This window comes from Patella vulgata, chromosome 6 (genome assembly GCF_932274485.2).
Source record: "Patella vulgata chromosome 6, xgPatVulg1.2, whole genome shotgun sequence".
NCBI lineage: Eukaryota > Metazoa > Mollusca > Gastropoda > Patellidae > Patella > Patella vulgata.
The window spans coordinates 21,166,557-21,187,538 of NC_065884.2; the positions used below are offsets into that span (position 1 = coordinate 21,166,557).

Consider the following 20,982-nt stretch of genomic DNA (forward strand, 5'->3'; position numbering starts at 1 on the left):
AATTAATTTTTTCGTTATAACGAATTAATTATTTCGATATAACGAATTAATTATTTCGTTATAACGAATTAATTATTTCGTTTTAACGAATTAATATTTACGAAATAATTAATTTGTTATAACGAAATAATTAATTCGTTATAACGAAATAATTAATTCGTTATAACGAAATAATTAATTCGTTATAACGAAATAATAAATTCGATTAAACGAAATAATTAATTCGTTATAACGAAATAATTAATTCGATTAAACGAAATATTAATTCGTTATAACGAAATAATTAATTCGTTATAACGAAATAATTAATTCGTTATAACATAATTAATTCGTTATAACGAAATAATTAATTCGATTAAACGAAATATTAATTCGATAAAACGAAATATTAATTCGTTTTAAAGAAATAATTATTTCGTTATAACGAATTAATTATTTCGTTATAGCCAATTAATTATTTCGTTATAACCAATTAATTATTTCGTTATAACCAATTAATTATTTCGTTATAACCAATTAATTATTTCGTTTAAACGAATTAATTAATTTGATTAATCGAATTAATCCGCTTACGATTTAACACGTCGACTAATTACCCCAATGTTTCAAACACCGAATTTGAAGGGGAAAAAATGGAATTTCGACACAAGCTAGGTTATTTTGGGATTAACACATGGTTCAATTTTTATTTCAATAATTCGCTTGCGCGTAGGGATATTTAGCAGTGGGAAGAAACAGGTGGACCCGGAGAGAACCCACGGGGTTGGACAAACGACCCTGCTCCTTGTCACGTATAAGCCGTCAATTGAAACAACTCCACTTGATTCAGTGACAGACCTCGTGTTCACAAGTTTTTCATAATGGGGACCAATTGAGGGGTGGGGACTCTATGAAGCATTGGTGACATAAAGAGATGAACCGGGTTCCCGGGTTGCTCCTAACGTTATTCTGAAAACCTTATGAACACGAATGAGGATACACATTAAATCAGTTCTTTACTTCATATATTGGTGTGAAGCATTGGAGTTAATGAGAGAATGAACACGGTCGTTTCCTTCTGATCCAGAGACCCAATCCCTCAACATTATCCCCATTAGGAAAACATTGTGAACCCGATAGAAGCAATAGTTTTTAACATATGTTTTAGGGTATTAACCATTGGGTTCACAAGCTCATGTGGGTAAGACTAAGACGCTACCTCGCTAGCTTGGAGGTCGCGGGTTCGCTCCCGTGGCTGGCCGAGAAAGTTCATCTGGTTTTTGTCAGTGATGCAGGGCGGAGGGCCAGACAAGAAGAGCTGTCAAGAAAGTTTATCTGGTTTTTGTCAGTGATGCAGGACAGAGGGCCTGACAAAGAGTGCTGTCAAGTTCGGATTGGACCAACAACCGATGTCCCGTGTACACCTCAATGCTCCAAACACCCAATTTGAAAATATAGCATGTTGAAAAAAACAATCGTGGTGTCTATCTTTACCGATATGCGGGCGGTAACCCTAGAACTGCGAAACAAACTAGGTCATTTCGAGACTAACACTTGGTTCAGTTTTATTTTAATACTTCGCGTTTGGTTGGATAGGGGGCTGGGGGTATTTAACAGTGGGGGAAACAGGTGGATGCGGTGTAGACCTACGATGTTGGACAGGCAACCACACTCCATGTCACGTACAAGCGGTCAATCGAAACAACACCACTTGACTCAATTACAGACCGCATGGTTTCACGCGCACCACTAGACCACCCAACCCGCATTTCGCTGGAACTGCAAGTCACAGAACACTGAAAAATCGATAGGGTTCATACTCTTATGAAATGAAATGAAATAGGGTTTAACGTCCTACTGTTCTGCTTTGACTGGGCTATTGAAGACTGGGCTGCTTCATGGAGTCTCCACCTCTTACATGGTCCTCATTACGAAAACCTTGTGAACACGAGGTCTGTCATTGAGTCAAGTGGCGTTGTTTCAATTGACGCCTTCTACGTGACAAGGAGCAGGGTAGCTGGTCCAACCTCGTGGGTTCTCTCGGGGTCCACCTGCCCCCCCCCCCCCCCACTGCTAAATACCCTACGCACAAGCGAAGTATTGAATTAAAATTGAAATTGAACCACGTGCAGTTAATCCCAAAGTAACGATAGAGATCACGAATGTATTTTTAAAAACTTTTTATTCTTCAAATTTTGAGCGGCACACTTAGAAAATTTATCACTAAAGAAGCCAGCTGTTTGACTGATGAAATTCGAAACACTTCAATAAAGTAAGTTCATAGCTGTTTTTTTCTTTATTTAGTTTGAGACATTCTATGTGTCTATGACTAGTCTTTGTCTATGGTTGTATGCCGTCTATGACTTGCCATGTTTTAATTTTGCAAAATTCAAATACTTTTCATATATATTTAGCCAGGTGTGCCGCTATGTTTTCGTGTGTTCTAAGGTGTGCTGTTCGCAAAAAAAAGGTTGAGAACCACGGCAGTAGTTTAACATTAAACAGGGTACTTGCATATCACGCCTGACTTTTATCCTAACTGGAAGTATTACTGATATAACATATTTTATTCTATTCATTTATCCTAACGTGAACATAACAATTAAGAGGGTGTTTACAATCTGCACGGTAATGATCTAATTCTAATATACGTGATCTTAATTATTGAGTTCTAACGAGATCTTAATTATTGAGTTCTAATACGAGATCTTAATTTTTTATTTCTAATATGGGAGGTCTCAATTATTTAATTCTAACATGCGAGATCCTAATGATCTAAAACTAATATACGATATTCATAGGAAAATGGCACATTAATTCCCTTGCGGTTGCATGCGAAATACTTATAATGGATAAGTGCCGAATTCTTGAGTCTTTGATTAAAACCATACCTAATTTAGTTTCAACTGGCGCGTTAAACATTTTATATGTACATAGCATGTGGAATGAATTCAACACGCGATGGTGTAATATATACTAGAATACATTATAGTAATTATGCAATTATTCAATTTCAATGCGATCTCTTTTATTATTTTATTGGTTAATTTTAGGGAACTGTGTTATAGAATGAAATATTTAGATGTGTGTTGTGTTGTTGTATTTCTAAATTACTTGAATACTACCAAGAATAATTTTGAGAACAAACGATACATGTATATATTGTTTCCAAATATCTGTTATTAGGTGATATTTTATACGCGCTTGCGTTAGTTATTAGAATTAAGATAACAGTCATATTACAGGACGATATCCAAACTTAAGGAAGCTATTGTCATGTACAGTGCAGGATATGCTTACTCTTTATAAAGAACCCGATTCAGATTCTTGTTCTTTTAGAAGTTCAAACACACAATCTGGAGGTACAAATTACTCTCTCTCTCTCTACGAAACTTTAACCCTCGATATATATTTTGTTAGTAACATATATAATACCAAACAATTCGTCCATATTTAATCGAATAAACCAATAATTTGGACATCTGTTGCGAAATTCTTTAGCACCTTATATAGTGGGAAATTAACAGGCCAGTAAGTATTACTCTTTTTCTATACAGACTATTTTTGTCCTTAATTTGGACATATTTTTAAGAGCATGTGTTCGATCAGCATAGTATCTTATTTAAATCTTGCCTAAATTAATTTTTTTTATTCTAATACACGAGATCTTTATTATTTAATTCTTGCCGACAATATCTTAATTATTTAATTCTTGCCGACAATATCTTATTTATTCAATTCTAATATGCGAAATCTTAATAATTTAAATCTTGCATAGACCAGGATAATGAAATAGAAGTCAAAGGAAAAACTGCTTGGATACGATAATTACTTACTTCTATACATATCTACCATATCTAATTTAGTTTCAGCTAGCGCGCTACAATCTGATTAAAACACAGATCCTGTTTCGTTTCGTTTTTATAGTTCAAAATTTCATTTTACTTGTCTTTACTAAACTAGGATCTTGACGAGTGGTTATAAAACCCGCGTTCTGGTTGATGTGGGAGGATGAGCTAATGAAACGGTCTGGTTCAGTGAGTTCTTGGCGTGCGATGCACGAAACTGCGGGTATCCTACTAGAAACATCAACGCTGATTGGTTAATTAAATGTTTGACGTCATAGGGTCAAAAGTTGTTCGTATGACCCGTGGCGCGACCTCCCACTACAACTTGTCAGATCTTCAATTAGTAGAGGCTGTCTAAAGTATAAAAAAAACGAAATATATAGAGGATATTTGTCGTTTTAGAGTGAATAACATATTTTATTTCATCGAGAAGCAAGAAAACTTATATTTTCACGAATGCGTAGCATGAGTGAAAATATAAACTTTTTCTTGCTTAGAGATGAAATAAAATATGTTATTCACAACAAAACGACAAATGTTGTATTTATTTTATGATTTTACAATCAGTTTAGGTAAAAACAACTAGCCAGTGGAATAACACTTTTATTTCACTGATAAAACGCGGTATTCCACTACTGATCATAAAATAAAGATCTGTATTTTAGTCAGATTGAGCGCGCTATAACTGATATAAGAGATATTCTCATACTAGCATATATCATCATAATTAATTTAGCGACGAAATCTTAATTATCTAATGTTAACGGCTTTAATTATTTAATTTACCATGCGTTCTCTTTTTATTTAATTCTTTATTTTTTTAGGACGCAATGTTCAAGAATAAAATATTTAGAATTTTGTTAATACTGGTGTCTGTATATGTGGTTGTGTTTTATTATAAAGTGTTGCCGGAATTATGGGGAAATCCTTTACGTGTGACAAAAAACAATTCTGTTTTGGATAATGACATCCCATATGACGTAATAGATGCCTACTATCCAAGTAACTATGGATCATGTCAGCATTCAGTAGTTAGAGAAAACAAGATAAATTGTAAAAAGCGTATTAAGAATGAAACCATGATGACACAAATTATACCCGTTAATGAAAGCAGGATTTGTAATTTAACTAAAATTACAGAAAATTGTCAATTATTTCGCCATATTAACGGATATGACGATAAAGTTATTACAAAACTGGAAGAAGATTTTCCTTTAGCTTTTGGGATTCGTCTACATAATTCTCCGGAACAAATAGAACAAATTTTAAGAATTATTTAATGTCCACATAATTTTTATTGTATACATGTTGATACTGGCAGTGATATTCACATATTTAATTCTTTAAAAGCAGTCGCCCGATGCTTTGAGAATGTGGTGGTTTTATCAAAAATACGAACATTGTATTCATCTATTAGACTTGTAGAAGCTGATTTATTGTGTATGAAAGAAGCATTGAAATCGTCAATTCAATGGAAATATTTTCTCAACATGGCAGGGGAAGAAGTGCCGCTTAAAACTAATCTTGAAATAGTTCAAATTTGCCAGTTGCTACAAGGAAGAAATGATATTGAATCGGAACCAGCAACCCCTTTCACCATAAACCGAATAAAGTGGGAATTTAATGTCACTGAATTCCAAATGATAAAAACAAATGTTCTAAAAAAGCCATTTACAGGAAATTTTCTACTAAGGAAAGGGTGTGCTTATGGAACTTTTGCTAGAAAATTTGTTCAGTTTGTTTTCAAGAACGGCAAAGCAAATGATTTGTTCGAGTTTTTAAAAGATACATACGCCCCTGAAGAGGCATTTTTCAATACGCTAAACACGGTTGATGGTGCGCCGGGTGGTTATAATATTACCATTAAACATTTCAACAGAGATTTCCTATCACGCACAGTATTATGGAGCTGGGACAAGCCTGTCAAGTGTCCTGGGAAGATTCGTAGGGCTGTTTGTGTATTTAACAATAAGGCACTGCCGTGGCTGGTGAAACAACCCGAGATGATCGTCAATAAAATGGATGGGAATTATGATCAAGTGGTTATAGACTGTATGGAAGAATATCTACGTAATAGAACATTGCAAGCTGATGTTACAGGTTTCAATAAGACGCGCTATTTGCAGTATCCACACATCAAAGACTTGCGTAATAAGAACTTATGGGAAAAGACCTAATACAGAAATATCTCAAAAACAGAAACAAAATGTACAATTTTTTTACTTTAAAAGATGATCATAATCTAATTAAGCCTACTATTGTACCAAATATATAATATCGCACATAAAAAAACAGAGTTGTCCATGGCAATGCGAAAAAGGTTTATAATATCAGGGCCCCGTTTCTCGAAATCTTAACTAAAGATAAAATCCCAATTTTAGTAGATACTTCAATTTTGATTGGTTAAGCACTAAAATCAATCTAATATTATCCAATCAAATTTGTAAAATTTGGATTTTATCTTAATTAAAATTTCGTGATACAGGCCCCAGGCATATAATGGTGGGGGGTAATAGAAGACAGTGTAAATTCAAATTGACTATGTACATGTTTACCTCTGGGCATTTTATTTGTCAAGCTCCGGAAAGGTTGGGCGTTTGTCATTAATCCACCTGTGGAATTATAATTTGATTGGTGGTGGGACGAATTTCCATTCCTGGTATATAGATACATGTATTTTATGCGTCGATTTTATTTTATTAAACATACATTACGCAAGAGCTTAATCTGCCTATTGCAGGTCTTTCTTTAGGCCAGAAATGTTATCTAAATTATTAATTATACATTAATTAATTTATCCAGGCCATAATCAACTCTAGATGTCATCGCTAACCTGCGGTGTTTATTACATAAGGTTTTGATTTGCTGTTCGACTTCCATTCATGATTTAATCATGAAATTGATAATCGAGACTATGTTTTTTAGTAATGATGATCGAGGCTGGGCCGAAAATTCAATCGCTGAAACCTCGTTTCAGAGTGGATCAATTTGACTGAAATTTTTATCAAATTGCCTTTATATTATCTAGTTTTTTAAAATTATTATAGTGAGAACTGCCAGTTCTTTATCTAATCTCCCATAATGTATCTTTAATATATTAAATAGTTTGGTTCTTTTGGCTGGTTTTCGGGTAATATGTCTGAGTCTATAGATTATGTTTCTCCAGATGTTTTTAACAATCCAACCCTATTCTTATGATCGATATGATTGTGTTTATAACCTGGCTGAAAATCGTTTATATTCCATTGTTGACTTGTTATTTGTTCACGTGATATAGGCTTATATGTTCAAGAAATTAAGTAATAAATTGATCTTTTTATCAATAATGGTAGTGTAACTGGTTTATTGACAGGTTTTCTGTAAAAATAAATGCATATTAAATGAAAGAAGCAATTCAGAAACACCGACAGGGTTTGTTCATTGTGATAAAAATATATTTAAGATTTTTATCCTGTACACGTTGCATACTCAGGGGTAGGGAACGGAATGTCGCGGACTGCTGATTACACATGAACAGTCTGGCCTTTACGAGGTTAAGTGTCATTGGCAATAGTGAATAGAATTGCGACTGTGGCTCAGTGAGTGAGGCGCTGACTTGCTAACCGAAATAAGTGGAATACGTAGTGCGCTGTCTGGACAAAATTAACCTCATACCACACCATATGGCTTATGCTCGCATTCATTAGCCCATTTCAATCAATCCCATTAAGTTTTGAGGAACATCGCAAATTCGAACAATCGTTACGCGATTCCGAATATCAAAAGCCCCCCACCCCCTTTTGAATTTCCATAGGTCTCCTCGGTAGGAATAGTTGCACAATCGCACCATGTTTGGAAAAATATATCTACAATTTACAAAAGCAGTACAGTATGAACCAGAAACTGAGACTATCGTCATCGCAACAACCTTGGAGTTGTGACGTCATAAAAACTCTAAAAGCCGCGGAAATAGAATCCTAACTCCATGGCCTTGCAAAGGAAAGTCGATTGAAGAGTAGTGCCCCTAAAACAAGACTATACCAAGGATTCAACCAGTTGCTGGTTCAAAAAATCATTACACTACTGTGAATCTGAGTAGGGCTCCTCCGAATGCCAGGTTCCCACTATCACGATTCGCGCTTCGATTGAAATCGTGGAGTAATCGTGGTGATCCTATGAGATCTAATACTATATTGTGGTCAGTCGTAAAGATCGTGTTGATCGCATCGAAACGTATCTGCACGTACCAGATCGTGGACTCAATAGAGACAATCCTATCGTAACGCATCGCACGACAGTGGAACCTAGCATTAGGTGTAATTAAATAATTCGAACTCCAACAATTAGGGCGCTTACAGTTATTTTGCCAAGTTTGAATGATTATCGACAGGGTTCTTCCTTATGACTAGCTGAATCTGGCTACCTATAATAGAGTGCTTGTAAGAATCTTAACGGACAGACCACAATATACTCAAACTCGAAATGTAGGGTTAAAAATTAGAAAATATTTTTGATTCAATAATTTATTTTCGGTTTTCCGCAAATTCGAAAATTAAGAAGCGATTTAATATTCCTCGCCTTCCTCTTCTCCTTCTCCCTCGACCGAATCGACACCAACTTCTTCATAGTCTTTCTCGAGAGCTGCCAAATCTTCTCGAGCTTCAGAGAATTCGCCTTCTTCCATGCCTTCACCAACATACCAGTGGACGAAAGCTCTCTTTGCGTACATAAGATCGAATTTATGATCGAGACGGGCCCAGGCTTCGGCAATGGCGGTAGTGTTGCTCAACATGCAAACGGCTCTTTGCACCTTGGCCAAATCACCTCCTGGCACAACGGTTGGTGGTTGGTAGTTGATACCAACTTTGAAACCAGTGGGACACCAGTCGACAAATTGGATGGTTCTCTTGGTCTTGATTGTGGCAATGGCGGCGTTGACATCCTTAGGCACAACGTCTCCTCTGTATAACATACAGCAAGCCATGTATTTACCATGACGGGGATCACATTTTACCATCTGGTTGGCGGGCTCGAAGCAAGCGTTGGTGATTTCTGAGACAGATAATTGTTCATGATAGGCTTTTTCGGCCGAGATGACTGGTGCGTAAGTAGCTAGAGGGAAATGGATACGTGGGTATGGTACCAAGTTAGTTTGGAACTCAGTTAAGTCGACGTTTAGTGCACCATCAAACCGGAGGGAAGCAGTAATAGAACTGACGATCTGACCGATCAATCTGTTCAAGTTCGTGTAAGTTGGTCGTTCAATGTCCAAGTTTCGTCGGCAGATATCGTAGATAGCTTCATTATCCACCATGAAAGCACAGTCGGAATGTTCTAGGGTGGTATGGGTGGTCAAGATAGAGTTGTAGGGTTCGACAACGGCCGTGGAGACCTGGGGAGCTGGGTAGATTGCGAATTCCAGTTTGGATTTTTTACCATAATCGACACTAAGACGTTCCATAAGTAGGGACGAGAATCCGGAACCGGTTCCGCCGCCAAAGGAGTGAAAGATGAGGAAACCTTGAAGACCAGTACATTGATCAGCTAATTTTCGGATTCGGTCTAAAACCAAATCAACGATTTCTTTGCCTATGGTGTAATGACCCCTGGCATAGTTATTGGCGGCATCTTCCTTACCGGTGATGAGTTGTTCTGGGTGGAAAAGTTGTCGGTATGTACCAGTTCGCACCTCATCTAGAAAGATAAAATATAAAATAAAAATAAAAATCATTGAATGGTGCATGATTGTAGACCAGTTACAAAGCAGGGTTGTTTTCAAACATTCCAACATCTGGTGTAGTTTGTTGATTGATATTATTTGTCAATATTATTTTTTATATGCTATACAAATACCACAATATATCCCCCAGCTGTGTTATAGTCCACTGATTTACACTATATAAAATAACATGATTGATATATAAATACTAAAGTCACCTTAAAAGTACTTAAAGGAGCTAAATCTTTATTCGTTGGCACCTAGAAATGGACACAAATGGTTCGCAGCGCATATAATAATGTAATATGGATGCATATAAACTGATTTACATTCAAATGTTTCTGTTTTACTGTAATTTCTAATCAGTTATGATCGCAGTCTCGTTCACCCAGAACCTCCAAGTCATCATCGTACGGGGGATGAGATTTATGCGTAACCGGTATTTTGTTCTCTTTTTTTATGTGGTTGATTATCCAGTCACTACAATTAATGGTCTGTCACCATCTTGTTTTAGAGCTAGTTACCTCCCTTACACTTGTTCATGATAATGTAAAAGATCGGATAATCTTATCAATGACCTATTATTCTCAAATGTTGACAACCCGTCCAGAACTACGAGTTAAAATAAATTACAACCTCAACTAGGAAAACTGATAAGTTATGATGAAGTGGACCTATTTACCAGTATACCAATTGATTTAGCCATGAATTGTTTACGAGCCAAAATTGAAAATCAAACAACCAACCTCAACACCTGCATCAGTATGGATAGTAGGATGAAGTTTTAGAATTCTGTATAAAATCAACATATTTAACATGGAAAAATTCATGGGTTCAGCAATAAGTCCGGTCATCACAGAAATTTGCATGACACCCTCGGGGAAAATCCCCCGACAACATCCCCCATCCAACTTTCTGTTTGGCTTCGAAAAGTGGGCGATACGTTTGTTGTGATAAAGGAAGAGGATCGCCAACTACTATTCAAACACCTCAATTTAATACACCCCGGAATACAATTTACAGTTGAAGAAGAAAAATGAACAAACAGCTACCTTTTTTTTTTTGGACATTCTAATTGATAGAAACGGTGATGAATTAGCGACAAGTGTGTGTGTGGGTGTGTGTGTGTGTAGGAAACCTACGCACGCAAACCAATGCATAAACTTCGCATCGGCCCACCCAACAACAACCAGGGCGATAATTGTTTCAATACTAACCCTAAGAGCTCATAATATTTGCACCAATGATAAAATTGATGAAAAAGATTAACTAAATTGAAGATAGAACAAAGCTGCAGCAACTTCACGCCACGCATAGAAGCCAACAAATCAGCAGTAGACGAAATATCATTGAAAATCCTACCCACAACATAGAATGGGATAATTCCAAAGTTCTGACTAAAAATATTCAAGTATGGAATATTGCGGGAAGCCTTAAAAATCCGACGACAAACCTAAAAAGAACGAACAGAGTGGCCCAGATATATAAAGTTATGGAATGATTTATTATCTGATCATTATTCTTAATATCCATCTTATACTTACCTACGACGGTTGGTTCCAAGTCAACAAAGACGGCTCTTGGTACGTGTTTTCCAGCTCCAGTCTCACTAAAGAATGTATTAAATGAATCGTCTCCTCCTCCAATAGTTTTATCAGATGGCATCTGACCATCAGGTTGGATACCATGTTCCAAACAGTACAATTCCCAACAGGCATTGCCCATCTGGACCCCGGCTTGGCCGACATGGATAGAGATACACTCACGCTAAAAGGATACAATATTACAAATTACATACAAAATAATTCACAAATTCTGCCAATAAATAAGATAGCAGCGTAAAGAAGCGTAGATATACGCCCGCACAGCAGCTATGTTTTGAAAAAGAAAGATACCAATAGACAGCTGATTATCGGGGAAAGAAAACTTGGATCTGACGCCTTACAGAAATCCGTCCAGGTATATCTGGAATGGAAAGTCCTAGAATCCTGAAAATCGATAGGGTCATATTCTCTCCGGATCGGGTCAGTGTATAACTCCATGCAATGCTTCAAACTGTATTTCGGTAAAGAGGGTCAAATGGCGTGGTATCGATTCCCCAGTTGTACGTGACAAGGAGTAGAGTCGCCTGTCCAGCCTCGTGGATATTCTCCGGGTCCTCCAGTTTCCTTCCCTATATAGTTTGTGTCGAGTTGGCGATCATTTAATGCCGGTAAAGGTCGGCGATGGCCATTTAAAATGGTTACGGAGTGAAGGTCGTAAGTCAAGGTCAAATGTCCAAAAACTGACTTTTAAAAGTTCGAATTCTCTGCTTTTACCCCGGAATTTAATCTCGATACTACAGCAAGAAATAGGGGAGTAGTACATAATATAGACGCAAAAGTCCCGAGGTCAACGGAAAATTTGAAGTCAGTGTCAGCGTCAAATTCACAGCGACATTCACACGTAAAGGCCAATCCAACTGGTCAACGCCAAATAGTCGTTTATAGAAAATGGTGGCTTAGCGCAAAAATGAAATTATACAAGCATTGTTATTATTATCATGAACTGCAGTGTTAGACAGGAGGTATCTTGTTATACGAGTCTAAATAGCCTAGTTAACAAGGATGGTGTCGAACGGATAAACTTATTTCTCGGGAGAACCTAAAAGGTGGTAAAATGAAACGTTATTGAACGATTCCCCTGAAAATATCAAGTCTTTACGACCACGGGAACTGGAAGAAGTGCGAAAGGGCAATAATGCCTCCCTTTTTAGAAGACTGAACTTCCATCCAATTTAACTTATGAAAATCGATTATCTTCTACGAAACCAATACCGGTAGGCCTACCGTAATATATTTCTTATTGATCCACAACAGCCAGTAAACCTACCATAATTACATAACCTTAACAAGGGCAAGTTATTTATTGAAGGGTTATAGAGATCGATGCAGTCATTTCTATGCAGATTTAGACAAACATTGCATAGAAATGTTAGACTGCGGTAGACTCCGGTAGAGCCTAATTCTATTCAAATAGCCGTGAGTATGATGACCCATTTAAACCATTTCAAATCTCAATGAGATAAAAACAGGTTGAAAATAAAATTAAAAACCCTTCAAAACTCTTATTAATAAATCTACCATATTTTGTTAGATATATTAAAACTTACCATATTGTTAAATTAGAAAGAAGTTAAAAACGGCTACTGGTTTTTAGGAAAATGTCAAAACCCCGTGATTTACGCTCAGTTAGACTGTTGTAGTCAATATGAGTGCCCACTCGGGTATGAATACGATTGGCGCACATCTTGAATTTATACCCGTTTTTGTTTTGGTGTCGTTGCTATGGGTTTAAATTATGTTGTGCGCGCCAACGTAACCAGTTTGTTTGTGGTTAATCTCATGTCACGTGATGTCCTGGTAACCGGTACTCTTCTTACATTCTTTTCAAATGTCGTGTCTATTTTATTCTAGAAAAATCACGCTGGTCTTTTGTTATACAGCGTGCATTGTGTTGCTTGTTGATCTATATAATCAAATACCAATATGAATATATACGAGTTATCCTAGAATATTTTCGTTCTTCAAACTAGCACTATCTTCTATTGTATTAATGTTCGTTTATTTGTTACATGTATATTTGTTGTATTGTATTGATGTAATTTTTGTAATTGTAGGCCTATGCTGCTCCTCGTGGGCGTTTTTATACAATAAATTTACTTATTTACTTACTTACTTACTTAACAGCGGCGATCACGGAGGGTTGGTTATAGGCCTACACAGGGCCAACTCCATGATTGTATTCACCACCGGTTAGATCAAGCTCAGAACCTGTTACTTACAACCTTGACAAAAGGTGACAATTAAGTCTTGTGTGTGTGTTGGGGGGTGGGGGTGAAGGATGGGGGGGGGGGGGGGTAGATAGTCGGTAGCAAAAGCCTACTTGAAACGTTTAAAAATACGTTTAATTTATTAGTCGACTGAGTTTCCTGAATGATTCATCTTAAAGGGGGAATAAATCGGTAAAGAAAATATCAAAATCATTTAATACAAATAACTCCACCTAAAACTTAAAAATATTCCCAAGGGTAGCAACATAATAGCCTTATTGTCCCTTCTAAAGAAATATAGTAGGCTACCGAATGATTGAAGTTTGTAAATTATATTACTCTGACAACGTACGCCCTACTATACAACCGAGATTCTTTTCGGATTACTCTTACTACCAGAGGATAAATCATAATTTCTGGAATGTTGTTATACTGACATTATGAAAGGATATGTTAAACCACACCCTTTACCGAAAACACATATTATTAGAATAGAAAACTGTGTGTAAACAGTGTAATTTGTCTATTAGGCCTATTCAAACCAAAATACCCTCGATCACCTGGGCGCGCTGCTATCAACTGTATTAAAGGGTGTGTGGTCTCATACGATGATAACATGTATTTTATTTCCACGCACCCCTTTTCTTTAAGTCCGATTATTAAACGGTTATAAGGTGTATTATACTTTCTTTAGCATGTCTGTACTAATTTATTAAAGGTAAGCCTACACGTGGGTTTTGAAGGCACATTTTTTGTAGGTGGACAATAAATAAAACATTATGAACCATTATTTGTTGTATAAATAAGTATTTACAGTTTTATATCATTGTCTTTATTACAGTGAAATTAACCCCGACAGAACTTGAATTTATTATTCCAACAAGAGAACTGAATCTTTAATTAAATTTATAGTAAAATGAAACTATTGCCATGTGTATTTGTACGGGATAATAATACGCTTGAGAATACACAAAATTAGCTCAGATATATTAAATTACGCTGATATTTTACTAACCTAGCGACGAGTTTTTGCCTGCCCAAATTGTTTACCTTGGATACGACTGTTCACGCGACCGACCACCCGGCACAGTATTAACCAACAATTTTCTACTTGTATTGATCACGTCACAGTATAGTTGGAATGGGGCGGCACTAATTTAGATGATAATGATATGGCACATTTATACTCGAACAATTAAATCGCGGCATTTTTCGAGGAAAGTCGACAGCCCAGAAAGTTCACGAGGCTAGTACTATCACATATTTCGCCTTATTTTAGACTTTAAAAGATTTAATACGGAATATTATAACCTCTGTGGTGAGGCCTCAGGCGCCTTGTATTACCTTGTTAGTATGGTAAGGCGCTATGCTTGATGTCGATGTTGAAATGCCTTATATACATAATGACAGAGACTCATAGAAACTGAGGGGGGGGGGGGGGGTGGATGAATAAATTTTCAAACGTTATGGTCAGATTGTTAGCACTAAAAGTAGCAGAAAGAAGGTTTAGCCTGAGAGATTGATAGTGTGGGCATTTAATTAAAAAGTGGAATTCTCTGTTTCCATGGCCTCTCTCTGTTTCTAATTTATGGGAACGCAAACGTGAGGTCATAGCGGACTTTACGTTTTTGTTATGTACATGAAGGAAATAATTGGCTGGAGAATCTATAATAGATTTAACAGTGCCATATATAGTTCTAGGTTTTGAGTTGCCAGAAATATATTCGGTTTTATAAATAGTATTGAATTGGGATTTTAGGACTGTTTGTATGTTAAATTTTGACGTTGCAGGTAGATAAATTTAACTGGTGCATGAGGGGGGATATTGCTGCTGACCATGATAATTGAGGATTAGATTTGCCCATATATATACATCTTCTACATATGCGGTGGATAGTTACGGATTTGTACGTTATATTTCAGACGTGTTTTATCTTTCATAGAATAAAAACATTCGTTGGTAAATATCAATTTGAATTGGAAAGATACCTAATTAGGCCAGTGATCCTATATATTTTTGGGGTTGGAGTAAAATGGATTTGCAAGTTTTTATTGTTATTTTGTTATGCTCCACATAATTCCGTCCGTGTAAATTCGCATTCCTGCTATTAGGCCTGCAGCCAAAATTTCTAGTGTGAAGTTCCGCTACATGGTCCTCCCAAAAAAACACAATATACATTTTTGGAAAGCTTATAACACCAGGAACACAAATCCAGAGAGTTCCAAGCAAAATGTCTGCACTAACTCGATTTAGGGCCAGATGAAAATTGTGATAATTGTCAAGTAAATGCTATATCTATTCTAATAATTGTGAAGTTGACATTAAATTAAATATTGGCGAAAATACCCGATGCCTTCATCCTATACAAAGAATATGCTGTTGGTTAAATTTTGATTTAAAGTAAAATGCAGAAAACATAACAGACAAGGAAACATACTGAATTTCGGAAATCCATTTATGGTAAAAGGAGTTATCTCCCTTTATGGAAAATATCAATAATTATTGATAACAGTAACAGGATTTAACTATAAACAAGGGCTTATATAAGTTCAACCTTTTTTTCAGATAGAATTTGAAGCGGTCTAACAAATATTTAACCTAAAACATAGCATCTACAGATATTTAGTTTTCTCAATAAAATAGATATGGCCAAAACTAAACAATACTGACAATATTGTAATGAAGAGAAAAAATATCAAATGGAGTTTAATGTCTTACTGTTCTGTACCAACCCGTATAATGAAGATGGGCGTACGTCATACATTATTGTTTGAGGGGGGGGGGGGGCATTGTACGTGTACAACTAGTATGCAAGTGTCATCGTCGGTGTGCAAGGGAAGCGGTGACTCAGTAAAGGGCTGGCTCACTTACTGGGCGGCCCAGGGTTTGATCCTAGTCCGGCGTTGTTTCCCCTTTTAAGTGGCTCACTAATCAGGAGGTCCAGGGTTGATCCCTGTGTTGACCTAGACAGTTCCCAAAACTTTCCAGCAGTTTCCCCTTGTCAGTGGTGCAGGAAGCGGGGGGGTTGTAGTGGGCAGCGTCCAGTTATTCGGATGGAATATAAAACTGAGGTCCCGTGCACGTCAACTTTAAATTCGAAATAAAGAGTAGACTGTAATGTATGGCGGGCGTATGTACATCGTCAGTATGACTTTTTATTTTCTCTTCATTACAATTGCCACTCCCTTACAGTAGTATTATTTGGGTTTTGACATATATCTATTTCAGTGAGAAAATTACATATAGATGCTTTATTTCAATTCAAATATTTGTTGGGAATTTAGTCCCAAATCTAATCTGAACTAAAAGTTTACATATATATTAGTAGAAATACTGTTTTAGGAGAGCTTATATGCCCGCCCGACCTCCCAGATTTGTTGAACTGTCCATTTTTTGGGCAATGTATTTCAGTTTTTCGGGCACAAGCTTCGGAGAATGGAGAATGCAACCATATCTCATGGAAATATAATTGTATATTTGTGTAATTACTTCAAAATAAACAACCATCACAGCTTTGTGGAAAATTCATTTTAGTTAATGATGGATTCATTCAGAAAATTAGGGTGACAAATTTTTCAGGCAAATAGGTTCAGCCCCCACCCCCAACTGAGATTAGCCCCCTACACCCATGTAGCCCCTTACCTGTTGTTCAATCCGATTCAGTTTGTTGAATCAAATATTGTTTAAACTATTGTTTTCCTCCCACCCGAACGACTGGGCATTGTCCTTCCAGCCCACTCCCATCCCGTACCATAGACATGGGGATACTGCACCGGGGTTTTTCTTGTACATGTACATATATCTAATCTGTGTAAGTGTAGTAAATGTGAAAATGAAACAAAAAGACTGTTAAAGAAATCGAACTTGATGTTTATACATGTAGGGACAGTGATGATGATAACGACTTACTTTGATGACATTTAAAGTGCAGGGTAACTGCGTAATTTTGATTTTCAATAATTGATTTACTTCAATAAATAATTTGTTAGCAAATTACACAATTATAGATACGGTTTCAGTTTAAATGTTTATAATTCGGCCTTGAATATCTGAACTAGAGGTTTGCAGCTACCTGTAGTAAAAATAACGTAGGGTCTAATTGAAAGGGTATGTTGGTGTGGGTTTGTGTTTTAGTGGAAAAAATCACTTTTTAATGCGATTTACAAAACTACAAACCTAGTCTGATCTCCATCACTTCATAGACATATTGTTCAATTATGTCAAACTTATCACCTTGCTCATCAGACTAGGCGCTCTGCCCATAATTTCTGGGTAAACACCCGCTCACCAACCCTGTGACCCCATTAACGATATAAACATTGGGCTTGTGTGCTCACACATGGTCTTGTGCGTCATACAGCATCAGCAGTCAAAATGCACCTGAAATACTGTTACCAATTGCAGACATTTGACAGAAAGGGAGATAACTCTCTATTACCGTTAATGGATGTCCAAAATTCTGCATGTTCCCTTGTCCATTATGTTTTCTGCATTTTCGTTTAAATCAAAATTTAACCAATAACATATTCTTTGCCTAGGATGAAGGCATCGGGTGTTTTCGCCAATATTTAATTTTATGTCAACTTCACAATTATTAGTATTAATACAGCATTTACTTGACAATTCATCTGGCCCTAAATCGAGTTAGTGCAGACATTTTGCTTGGAACTCTCTGGATTTGTGTTCCTGGTGTTATAAGCTTTCCGAAAATGTATAGTTTGTTTAGTTGGGAGGACCATGTAGCGGAATTGTGTTTCTAAGCAAGCTAGAAATTTTGGCTGCAGGCCTATGTACAATTTGCGATCCCCATACATCACAGGCATACAGAGCTATCTGCTTCACTATTGCTTCATATAATCTTATAAGTACTTCGGTTAGCAGGTGATCATTGGTGCACACTTTCTGGCGCATACCAAACCATGCCCTCTTTATAGCCTTTTTACTTAATTCATTTATAGCACTGTTGAATGATGCGTTATTCATTATATAGACTCCCCAAGTATAGATATGCATCAGTAGATTGAATCAGTTGGTTGTTCAATATAATTTTACTTGGAATTTGTGTTTCAGGTTTATCTTATAGTTATAAAAAAAGCATTACTTTCGTTTTTGAATGATTAATATTAAGTTTCCAATCAGTGCAGAAGACAATTTTAAAGATAAGCAGATGATGTTGATAACAGAACAAGATCATCTGCAAAAAGGATATGAGATATTTCATGCGAGTCAAGACCTGGGCTGTCCAAATTGAAATTAAATGTATTTAAATAAGTTTGCTGGTCATTAAGATAGATATTGAAGACACATCCTAATTGTTTCACACCCAGGGACGATTCTATATTTATTGATAGACCATTTAATGTTATTACAAGTTTGAATAACCTCTCTATCCCAGGTATTAATTTTTAGGTCTTGGTTGTTCCTAGCTTTTAAAAATTCATTATCAGGTATATGTCGTTAACAAAATGTGGATATGGCCTATTTATGCTACAATCATCATCAGAATCAGAAAAATAAACACCCTTTAAAATTACCCCCTAAAATAATTTTCCCTTGATATTCTCCAATTCATCGAAAGGATCATACTGTTTATTGTGGAATGTTTTTGGTGGAATATGTACCGCATGCAGATAGTGATATCGCTTTATGCCTATTCGAATAGTGTAAAAAGTCGGTTACTGTGAAACCGGCAAAATTAATTCGTTCTTTTCAGATAAGATTTTTTCTCAATTACGAACGTTTGTGAAACTGTTCCGGGAACTTTACGTCAAGCAGTTTTGCATCTGTAGAAAGAAAGTGTCATTCTGTGTCATTAATCAACAACGAAGATTCCAGAAAGTACACAAGAATCGCACTTGTACAAATGGTGGAGATGCCAGGTACTTTCTGGAATCTTCGTTGTTGATTAAAAGACGACACGTCTGTTGTTGGCTGTTAATATTCCTCTATATTTTTTGGTTAACAATCAATCAACAAAATTTACAGCAGACAATTATTGTAACAAATATTGGTTCACTGCTTAATAGTAAATAAGCTCCAATGTAGATATGGGAATTGACATAAACTTAGGTCTCCAAATATCCAAATACAGGTAAATAAGGTTTGTCTTTAACTCTTTAGGAATGCGATCCAAGCTGATCTCCCAAGACACGTGTTTAGCAAGCTTCCCCAAATTCTGTCATTTGGGTCTATATATCCCCATGCATCGCCTAGGGCATTAATCCTATAAATCTATCGTCTATACAAACAATATACCCTGGTAACTAAACGTTAATTATAATTTATAAGCTCAATTTAAGGTTTAAAACAAAGAATACTGGAGACAGGTGATTAATTAAATATATAAGACAATACGAAGTAGATATAAATGGGGGGTAATTAAGGTGGATTAAGATCCATTAAAATATAATTTACGTATTAAACATTGACTATTGAGTCCAAATTCACCCTACTATAATTATATTAATAACATTTTCTTTTGTAGACGAATATTACGAGCAGAGCAGCTAGTTTGATCTTTTCCGAAGGTGTGTCCTTTGGCGACTATTTTTTGTTTGTGGAAATATGTTCAATTTTGCGCTTGCTCTTTTCGAGCAAAAAAAAAAAAACTGCCTCGTTGGCATTAGGCTTAAAGGGTGAAAATTTCAACATAATCCTGTTGTTATATGTTGAATATGGTGGAACTCGTACAGCTTTCTTTAACTGGGCCACTTGCAATTGGCCACTTCCCCAAGAGCGGTGCCAAGGTTTGAAAACTTGATAGGTTAAAAGCAAATTTGGTAGGTATTTTGCAATTCAACCAGCGGCTGCCAGGCAGGATACGCCCACATTTTTGACAGATGGATAGAGAACAAGCTAACAAGAAAGTGATTTTTCCTACAATCAAGGGCCATAATTCAGGAAATTACAATTCGATATGCGTGAATATCGAAAGGAACCGAGATCTTTGGGTTATAAACTTACATTTCAAGTTTCAACAAAATCGGATAAAAATGGTGACCTCTATAGTGTCCACAACCTTGATATACCATATTTTTACGCTATTTGAGAACGAACGGCGGCCATTTTGTCTGTCAATTTTGGGCTGATTTTCACGAAATTCGAACTCAGCCGTGCTTAGGGTGTAACGGTGATATAATAATACGTTTTTTTAAATCGGATAAAAATTATGACCTCTATAGGGTCCACAAGCTAAAAACGCGATTTTTCGTACAATCAGGGGCCATAATTCAGGAAGTTACGGTCCGATATGCGCGAATATCGAAAGGAACTAAGATCTTTGGGTTATAAACTTACATTGCAAGTTTCAACAAAATCGGAAAAAAATTGTGACCTCTATAGTGTCCACAACCTTGATATACCCTTTTACGCTATTTGAGAACGAACGGCGGCCATTTTGTCTGTCAATTTTGGGCCGATTTTCACGAAAATCGAACTCAGCCATCCTTAGGGTGTAACGGTGATATAATTGAACGTTTTTTTAAATCGGATAAAAATTATGACCTCTATAGGGTCCACAAGCTAAAAACACGTTTTTTGGTACAATCAGGGGCCATAATTCAAGAAGTTACGGTCCGATGTGCACGAATATCGAAAGGAACCGAGATCTTTGGATTATCAACTTAGATTTCAAGTTTCAACAAAA

General features: G+C 36.3%; 1 protein-coding gene and 1 long non-coding RNA gene across 2 annotated transcripts; one reads left to right on the top strand and one right to left on the bottom strand.

Annotated features, from left to right (window-relative positions):
* Positions 1-2,181: 2,181 nt before the first annotated feature.
* LOC126825489 (uncharacterized) lies at positions 2,182-8,759 on the top strand. Its single transcript, XR_008788519.1, has 3 exons — positions 2,182-2,251; positions 3,481-3,510; positions 4,652-8,759. It is a non-coding gene; the product is annotated as an uncharacterized LOC126825489 (long non-coding RNA).
* On the bottom strand, positions 8,314-12,833 carry LOC126825488 (tubulin alpha-1A chain). The gene is made up of 3 exons (XM_050555124.2): positions 12,677-12,833; positions 11,070-11,292; positions 8,314-9,500 (listed from the first exon to the last, which is right to left on the bottom strand). Exons 1-3 carry the CDS (start codon positions 12,677-12,679, stop codon positions 8,371-8,373), a joined length of 1,356 nt encoding a protein of 451 aa, XP_050411081.1. The 5' UTR covers positions 12,680-12,833; the 3' UTR covers positions 8,314-8,370.
* Between the last annotated feature and the right edge of the window lie 8,149 nt (positions 12,834-20,982).

Bases quoted from the DNA above. Each gene is read 5' to 3' on its own strand.
- LOC126825488 (XM_050555124.2), bottom strand. The intron at 9,501-11,069 runs GTAAGTATAAGA...TTATCTTTCTAG, and splicing joins CTTGGAACCAACCGTCGTAG to ATGAGGTGCGAACTGGTACA.